General features: G+C 56.3%; 1 protein-coding gene across 2 annotated transcripts; it reads right to left on the bottom strand.

Moving 5' to 3' along the window:
• Window positions 1-458: 458 nt before the first annotated feature.
• LOC144734879 (protein FAM219A-like) lies at window positions 459-5,790 on the bottom strand. Of its 2 annotated transcripts, none has more exons than XM_078617316.1 (5): window positions 5,699-5,790; window positions 5,220-5,307; window positions 4,644-4,821; window positions 3,565-3,619; window positions 459-2,999 (listed from the first exon to the last, which is right to left on the bottom strand). In XM_078617316.1, the coding sequence occupies exons 1-5, from the start codon at window positions 5,759-5,761 to the stop codon at window positions 2,838-2,840; spliced, it is 546 nt and encodes a 181-aa protein (XP_078473442.1). In that variant the 5' UTR covers window positions 5,762-5,790; the 3' UTR covers window positions 459-2,837. The 2 variants fall into 2 exon arrangements, with proteins under 2 accessions (XP_078473442.1, XP_078473443.1); XM_078617317.1 differs by having other exon boundaries at window positions 4,644-4,818.
• Window positions 5,791-9,123: the final 3,333 nt, after the last annotated feature.

The raw sequence follows: 9,123 nt of genomic DNA, 5'->3' as shown, positions 1-9,123 counted from the left end.
GCCCTTCTTCATCGGACATAAACAATCGTACATTAACATTCTACCGATGTGCGGGGGCGGAGAAAGGGAGGGGAGGGGGAGTAGGGGGGAGGAGAGAGGGGAGGGGGAGTAGGGGGGAGGGGTAGGAGAGGGGAGGAGAGGAGGGAGGAGAGGGGAGGGGTGCGCACTGGGGAGGGGCTTCTCTCTTCGTCGAACGTGTCCTATCAGGGGTCTAACCTCGACCCACCTCGCCCCCACTCTTCACAAGTCCCCCATCTCAGTATCCCCTTCACCACGCAATGCCCGCCCCCCCCCCCACAAGCCCTTACAGTCGTGGACACGAGTCACGTGGCGGGCTTGAGACCCCAACCCCACTCCCAGCGACAACAGCCAGTGTTGGTGAGCGCCGATTCGTTTTACGTCGAAGCCGACCTAGCGGGAGGGTCCCCGGCGGCACGACTCACGCCGGTCACGGGGGCGGTGGGAGCTGTCGCTCGCGCGGCGATAGCGAATTTTATTGTCTGCAGAGTGACCAACCACGGATACAGCATCAGCAGTAGCAGAGCAGTCGCCTTCCTCTCACACCATCGCAATCAGAACGAGCAGGGGTCACGTGACGCCGCGACGTGGGCACGAAAACAAAGAGGGGGTGGAGGGGTGGTGGGGGGCGAGGAGCGGGGCTGATAGCCCCCCCCCCGCTCCATCCCCCTCTCCTTAACCAACCCCCCCCAACACCCTCAAAAGAAAATAACATACACCGGACGCAACTCATAGTGCAAATCGCTGACGCAGCAGCATCAGCATCATCATCATGCAAAGTCAGACACATATAAATAAATAAATAGCGCTAATTATCAATTAAAAAGAGCCACGTGGCCTCGAAAAAGTGACACTGAAATGTGGGGCGGACGGAAGTGGGGGAGGGGGGACGGCCCCCAAACCCCCCCCGCCCCCCTCAGACCCAAGCCCACCCCCCTCCCTCTCCCAGAAGCCCCACCACCACCCAGCGGGCCCTGGTCCCACCTCACCGCGTGGTCATTGTAACCATCCCAGCCACTTTAAATCCACCAATGGATTAAAGGCGTCCCCATACCATAGTCGGCCATGTGGATTTTGTGAAGCGACGTACTTCACCACTCTGGCCAGTGCGAGTTGGCCAAGCACCGATTTCTGAGATCCCTCGCCACTGATGTGAGACGTGGTGAGCGCGAACTCAGCCCCGCCTGGCTCACACGGCGCAGTGCACTACCTGCTGCGCCACCGCTCCGCATGCCCCCGTGGAATCCTATCGATCGCCTGTGACCCGAGGAGCTCGTAAGGCTAAGCGGGGGGTGTCAGCCCGCTTGGCGCTTGGGTGGTAGACGGCCTGGCAATACCAGAGGCGTTATAGGCGTGGGCCTGCAATGGGTGGGGCTACATGGCAGCTCCGCTGGCTGGAGTCAGCGGCGGTAAACCCTGTGCTCATATTTGTATGAAATCAACATTTTCACTGGGTGAATCATTGGCATTTGCTTCATAGGGCGTCCTATGAGATGCCCGGAGTTTAGGGTGAACTTTGGGGGGGGGGGGGGGGGTCCCGAAAGGTGAGGGTCTGTGGGGGGGAGGGGTCGTGGGGGAAGCGAGCAATGCCTCCATCACCAGACGGAGAGTTTTAAAATTTTAGAATCCAAAGCCTGGCGCGGAGCAGGCACGGAATGATGTCAACCGGGCACCAAGCCTCATCCTCAACATCACTATTATCATCATCATAATTACCACTGCCATCAACATTATGATCGTCACTCTCAACATCGCCATTATCAATACCATCGCGATCAGCTAAAATGTAACCAACGCCACCATCGTGAATATAATCGTATTCCTTGCCATCGTTATCTGCAGCAGCAGCTTCAGAATTCATCATCATCACTATCACCACCATTATTTCCACCATCATCACAACCACCAGCAGGCTTATCAACATTACCATCACCAACATCCTCAATATCAACATCATGAGCAATTTCATCCCAACAGTCTTCATAACAACAGCAGCACCATCACCATCAGCACCACCACCATCCTCATCATCAGTATCATCAGCAGCCTCACCATAATTGTCAGTTTAAAATGTCTAGCGAGTGAGGGAGCACAAGACAGAGGCACTAGCACATCACCATCTACATCACCATATCACCAGTGACGGCAGCTCCCTCGCCCCACCGTCAAAACCACCAACTTCATCGCCATCCTCATCTTCAAGTTGCATCACTAATTACCATCATGAACAGGTGTATAATCATCTCCAGCTTCACCGCTATGTGAGCGCAATCATCATCATTACCATCGCCACCTACCACCATCATCAAGCGCTTCATCACCATCACTATCATCACCATCTATATAATCACCATCACCACCCATCAAGCGGAACACCCAATACCAGCATTATGCACCCCAATGCTGGCAGCAACACTGTGGTGGTGGTGGTTGGTAGGAGTTCTGGTATTTATTGCGCGTGTGGCATAGCTGTTGGCAGTTGTGGTGCTGGTGTTGAGTGCAGTGGTTGTGTTGATGCGAGGGACTGGTGGTGGCTGAGATGGTGGTTGTTGTGATATCAGTGCTTGTGGTATTTGGTCTTATTGGTGTTTGTGTTGATCACGGCGTTTGTGCTGGTATTGGTAATGGTATTGATCGCGGCGGTTGTGTCTGGGTATTGGTAGCGGTGGTAGTAGTAGTTTAGGTGCTGCCCCTACTGCAAGTTACACGTGGCGGTGTGGGACACGAGCTGGCAACACCAGTGTCGTGGTGGTGGTGCTGTTAGTATTAGGACGGTCGTTGTGGTGGTGGTGGTATTGATGGTGTTTGCGTCCCAAGCCCTACTGCACATTGCACGTGGTGGAGGGAGACGCGAGCTGGCAGCAGACGCACGCGGGGCTCATGGGTTTGGGGGGGATGAGGTCCAAGTCCTCGTCGTCTGGGACCTCGTCCAGACGGTACCCGTCCTTCAGCAGCTGCCGGTTCAGGTCCTGGTTGATTTGCTACGGAAACAGATGGGTCCCATATTCTTAGGTTTTTTCGGTAAAGTCACGTAGGTAAAAAATTTAAATTAAAAAAGTAAAATAAAATAAAAATCACGACGTTTCGGAGGCAACACAAGCTTCCGTCTTCAGGTGGATCCATCACAGCACGCTTGCTGCTGAAGACGGAAGCTTGCGTTGCCTCCGAAATGTCGTGATTTTTATTTTATTTTTATTTTATTTTACTTTTATTAATTTTATTTTTTTACCTACGTGACTTTACCGAAAAAAACCTAAGAATATGAATCCTTGCAGTCACGAAAGCTTCAAATCTAGAACAGATGGGTCCCCTCTTCATTATCATCATCATCATTATAATATTAATAATCACCATCATTATCACCAGCATCATGAACATTGTTTATCATCACCGTCATAATCACCAGCATCATATTAACATTTTTGTCATCTTTAGAATTGATGGTGACGAGGGAACGGATTTATAGCGCAATGCAATGTGGCACACAGGGATCGTGAGGGCGCCATGGGTCAGGGGTTACGGGGGCTCCGGGGGGAGGGGTCTCACCTCTGCAGAAGAATATCCCGACGAGGAGTAGCGCGAAAGCGTCATCTCATCCTCGCTGTGAACACAGTACAACACCTCATCACGAGCCACCACCTCACCACACGCAACACCTACTCAGCACCTCCTCACTACTACCAACATGTACTAACCACACACAGTACCTCTTTAATACCTGCTTGCTACACAGAGCACCTCTTACTACTTCATTGAACACCACCTCCTCACAGCACACCTTGTCACACCTCGTCACAAACACATACTCCGTGCCCCGTGTGTATGATCTGTAAGCATGAGTGTGTGAGCTTGTGTCTGTATGTGTTCTCTGAGCTGTGTGTGCTTGCTTGAGTCTGTGTGAGCTGTGAAATGTGTGTGTGTAGTCTGAGTGAGTGTGTGAGCTTGAGTGTGTGTGTGTGCGCTGGAAGTATGCGTGAGCCTGTGTGTCTGTATGAGCTGTGAACTGTATGTGTGAGCTTTGAGCTTGTGTGTATCTGTGCGCTGAGACTGAGAGTGTTTGCAAGTGTGTGAGCTGTTCGTGTGTGTGGGCTGTACGTGTGTGTGTGGCTGTACGTGTGTGTGTGGCTATACGTGTGTGCAGGCTGTTCGTGTGTGTGTGGCTGTACGTGTGTGTGTGGCTGTACGTGTGTGTGTGGCTGTACGTGTGTGTGTGGCTATACGTGTGTGCAGGCTGTTCGTGTGTGTGTGGCTGTACGTGTGTGTGTGGCTGTACGTGTGTGTGTGGCTGTACCTGTGTGTGTGGCTGTACGTGTGTGTGTGGCTGTACGTGTGTGTGTGGCTGTACGTGTGTGCAGGCTGTTCGTGTGTGTGTGGCTGTACGTGTGCGTGAGCCGAGTCTGTGTGTGAGCTGGACTGCGTGTGTTAGCTGCGATCCTGAAGCGCGTCCGTGTGTACGAGCTGTACGTGGGTGTGCGCAAGCTGTACTTGCGTGCATGCAGGCTGTATGTGTCTGCGCGTGCGAGCCCTACGTGTGCGCACGTGTGAGTGCGAGCCGTATGTGTGTGTTTGCGCGAGCTGTACATGCGCGCGTGTGCGCGTGCGAGCTGGAAGCCAAAGATCGGCACCTGTCGGAGTCGATGGCCACCAGGGGTTTCTCGTCGGGCCTCTGCTCCAGCGAGGCGTAGCCCTTGCTGGGCGCACCGAGCCGCGTGCGCGCCGCCCCCTTCTTGGGCTGCTGGCTCACGGGGCTGCCCTCTCCCCGACGCGCCCCCTCACGCTCCCGATCGCGCTGTTTGTCTGCTGCTACGGAAGGGGTGAGGGGTGAGGGTGAGGGGGTGAGGGTGGGCGGTGAGGGGTGAAGGGTGAGGGTGTGGGGTGAGGGTGAAGGGTGAGGGGTGAGGGGTGAAGGGTGAGGGGTGAGAGGGGTGGCGGAGGGGGCCCAGTGACCCGGTCACCTGCGTGGCATGGTAACCCTCCACCGTGACCTCTTCACTTTCGCGATGTAATCATGACGAGGGGGCGTGGTGGGGGGCAATGTGCCTGTGACCAGCTGTGATTTGTGACCGTGATCGTCAGCAACACCACCACCGTCATTATCCAGCATCATCTGTTTGTCAGTGACACTGGGTAGGTAGAGGGATCGCAGCCGTGAGCCGGTGACCTCGTGACCCGGTGAACCACTGCAGGCAGCTCTCACTCACCGGTGCCCAGGGTCACCGGGGACGAGGTCGTGGTCGCCCCGTCCACCACATCCCTGCCGCTGTCTGTGCTGCTCGCATCGCTCGAGTCCTGGCGAACACGGGGAGAGGGGGGGGGGGCGTGATAGGAGAGGACGGGTGAGACACGGGGAGACAAGAGAGTGGACACGGGGACAGGGGGAGACAGAGTATCGTGGACACGGGGACAGGGGTACACGAACACACATAGGGGTTCGGGGAGGCCGAAGAGCGTCTCGTGCTGAAAGCCACCCCGCCCCAAATCGCTGCAGGGCTGCCGGGGGCCGCAGTTCAGGAAAGCCGTATAAAGCCTGCACTAGGCCCCCCGTTGAAGCTCCGCTCACGCAGCGGCGAGGCCCCGCGTCCCCCTGACGCCTCCGGTCTCGCGCCTCCCCTAGGGGGGGGGCGTTCGCATGCCAGGACCCCACGTCCCCGAGCTCGCCCCGGGGGCCCCCGAAACTCACCGATTCCGAGGTCTCCACCGCAAGTCCCGGCTCCTCCAGCCGCGCCGCCTCCTCCATCGCCATCGGTGAGCTCGGCCTCACGTGACCGCGCGGTGACGTCACGGAGAGAGAGAGTTCTCGTGATGACGTCACGCCCCGGCGGGAGATTCAAACTCCCCGCCCGCTCACCCACGTTGACTCACAGATAAAAGTCTGTCGGTAAGACGTGATAATAATAATATAACGTTTATTTAAAATAAATTATCTCTATGACAAGGGGGTACAGTAAAAATACAACAAGAGATTTAAATAAACAACTCATATGTACAACGAAAGAATAAGGGCACACGGCTGTTTTTATTGTCACTCCACTGCTGGATGAGAGGCCTCCAAACTCCCCACTCACGTGCGGTGTCATGGCGGTTATTTGACCATACTTCACCGTGCCAGCTTGTTGGTGAAGGCGCAGGGAGCATAGACGTTGGAGCATAGCGCAGTACTGTACAACATTGGCGGTTGCTCCCAGTGTGGGCCCGTATAGTTAACGTGAAATCAATCACGTCTGTTGGCAACTTAAGCATGACCAAACCTCATAGCTATCGTGTAGGGTACACAGTTACGTGGGTAAGTCCTCGCTCAACACGTGGTTGCACAACGCGTGTTCGCTACAACGCGGTTCTTCCATTTGGGAACACTTTTCGCACAACGCGGAAAGCGCCCGTTATAACGCGAAACGCGCCCGTTATAACGCGAAACGCGCCCGTTATAACGCGAAACGCGCCCGTTATAACGCGAAACGCGCCCGTTATAACGCGAAACGCGCCCGTTATAACGCGAAACGCGCCCGTTATAACGCGAAACGCGCCCGTTATAAGGCAGAACGCGACCATTATAACGCGGAACGTGTCCGTTATAACGGGGTTTCTGAGCGGTCGATGACGAACTACTTTCTCGAGCTGCACGGCTGAGCAATCACGTGGTGGCGTACCCTGAGTTATTTGGCCCGCCACCTCACTGTGTGTAGCACATCGTATCTCGCCCCAAACATTATCGCTACATTACTTATCGGGAAATGTTTTCGCTAAACGCGTTTTTCGCTTAACGTGGCACTTTTCAGAAACGCATCTATCGCGTTCAACAAGGACTCACTGTACTCCACAACAACTGATCAGTGCTCTGATAAAAAAAAGATTGTAAAAAGAGGCCCCGTGGAGCCACCTGGAAACCCACAACAAACCAATGCTGCTGAACTACACTATTGTTACACGTACAGTATCAAAGGCAATGCCACTACACGTGTGGGAGTTGCTATTGCTCACCATCGTAATCGGCCATTCCACTGCTGGATTAAAGTCCTTCTCCCCCACCCCGCCCCCTCCCAAGCTACGAATCCACTGGCTTACGAACAGGACTGCGGTCGGATTTGTTTGAAGTGACGTCGACGTTGATTTACACACGACACTTTGACGACGTTGCTACAGCTACTGATGAGGCAATTGCGAACGAATTTCACGGAGACATCGACCACAGCGCGCGTTATGGCGGACGAGTGATGACGACAACGGCGGTGTCACGTGGTGTTGCGGTGAGCGCACAAAGACGCCGGGATGGTCACGTGCAGCACGGATGCGATACAGCTCCACGTCGTTTACGATTGGTGACATTACGAGGAGAGAACCCGCTGTTGCTCCGCAACGGAAATAAATGGAACAGCTGCGATGTGTATACTCTTCTCACAATCATCCTGTACTCGGAGCACTGCGAGTAATCTGCGTTTTTTAACGTCATAAAATAATGTCAAGATAATATGCATTGTGAGGTTTATTTTTTTCTCGGATTTTAAGAATATTCTGGCGAAATATTAACATGAATAATTAAATTGAAAAGTTAGACAATTTTTTCAATAAACCGTGTGCTTAGTCTTCTGTATTTGTTATTCCCATCTCGTCGGTGGGGGGGGGGGGGCAGAATAGATGTAGAGAAGAGATAGAGCTGTAGCGAGATGAGAGGAGATCCAGGCGAGACAGGGATGGAGTGAAATGAGAGGAAGGATGCAGACATGATACAGTGGAGAGATTAATTCGCTGTTTATGTTGATTATCTTGATGTGTTTATATTAATTGGAATTTTATCTGATCATTGAAGCACTTCTACATTTCATAAAACCAAATCCCCTTGAGATAATTGGGGCCCTACACTTGTACCTGGTTTTAGCCTACCTAGTGCCACCGTTGTTAGGAAGCTCACATCATCCTCATGACAAAGTGACGAGGGGGGGCCCGGCTGGGGCTCCTGGGACCCCCCCTCGATCTGCGGGTCCCCCCGTACTCGAGCTCCGTTCGCTGCCTCGTCCTCCTCCTCCTCTTGTGGCCCCAACTCCGCGTTCCCGCGGCGAGGACCAGGAGGCAGAGAATCACGACGCCGAGGAAGGTGAGGCCCCCCAGCCCCGCGGACACCAGCAGCAAGGGGGTCAGCGGGGTCAGCGGGGTCCCGGCGGGCTCGCGCGTCTCCCCGCGCGTCCCCGTCGCGTTGAAGCTCTCGGAGTCTGCGGGATCGACGGCGTCCCAGGGGTCCGCTGGGTCCCAAGGGTCCGAGGAGTCGGAGGGGTCGGAGAGGGACGGCGGCGGGACCCCCCCGGGCCCCGACACGACGAGGGGCACCGCGCGGAGGTGGCGGCCCGCGGCGCTGGAGGCCACGCACGTGTACGAGCCGCGGTCCCGCACGCGCGCCGACACGAGGAGCAGCGAGCCGTCCCGCAGCACGCGGAGCCGGGGCCCGCGCTCTCGATCATCGTCATCATCATCATCATCATCACCCCCCCTTCCCATCCCCCTGCTTCCCCCCCTCCTCATCACCACCACCTCCTCTCTGCTCCCTGGTGTCTCCCTGTTCTCCATTCGCTATTGGCTCTCTCGTCCCCTCTTCCCCATCCTCTTCCACCTTCTTCTCCTCCTCCTCCTCCTCCTTATCCTCCTCCTCCCCGCCATTCTCGCCCTGCTCTCCTGCCTCCCCCTGCTCCCCCTGCTCCCCCTGCCGTTCACCCCCCTCATCGTCCTCATCCCCCTCGTGCTCGTACCAGCGGCCCCGGGGGTCCCTCCACGCGAGACTGGGGGGCGGGTCCCCCCTCGCGCTGCACGGGATGCGCACGGCGCCCCCCGCGCGCACCGCCACGGGCCCCGCGCGCAGCCTCACGCGCGGCGCCCTGCACCGCAGCGGGGCGCTCAGCAGCCGCGCGCCCCGCGCCTCGGGGGGCGCCGCGCACGGGGGGCCCTCGCCGCCCCCCAGCAGCGCCTCGGGACTCGGCCGGGTGCGCAGCCACAGAAGGCGGCAGTCGCACGCGATGGGGTTACCGTCGAGGCGCAGGGCACGCAGGGCGAGCGGGGGCGCCGGCGCGCTCGGGCAGGGAGTCCAGGGCGTTCTCCGAGAGGTCGAGGTCGCGGAGCGCC

This window comes from Lampetra planeri, chromosome 53, assembly GCF_965212315.1.
Source record: "Lampetra planeri chromosome 53, kcLamPlan1.2.h2, whole genome shotgun sequence".
Taxonomy (NCBI): domain Eukaryota; kingdom Metazoa; phylum Chordata; class Hyperoartia; order Petromyzontiformes; family Petromyzontidae; genus Lampetra; species Lampetra planeri.
This window is presented reverse-complemented; position numbering and strand designations above follow the sequence as displayed.

Bases quoted from the DNA above. Each gene is read 5' to 3' on its own strand.
- LOC144734879 (XM_078617316.1), bottom strand. From the start codon at position 5,761: ATGGCGATGGAGGAGGCGGCGCGGCTGGAGGAGCCGGGACTTGCGGTG. The intron at 5,308-5,698 runs GTGAGTTTCGGG...CGTGTTCGCCAG, and splicing joins CGGTGGAGACCTCGGAATCG to GACTCGAGCGATGCGAGCAG. The intron at 3,000-3,564 runs GTGAGACCCCTC...CTGTTTCCGTAG, and splicing joins CGGGATATTCTTCTGCAGAG to CAAATCAACCAGGACCTGAA.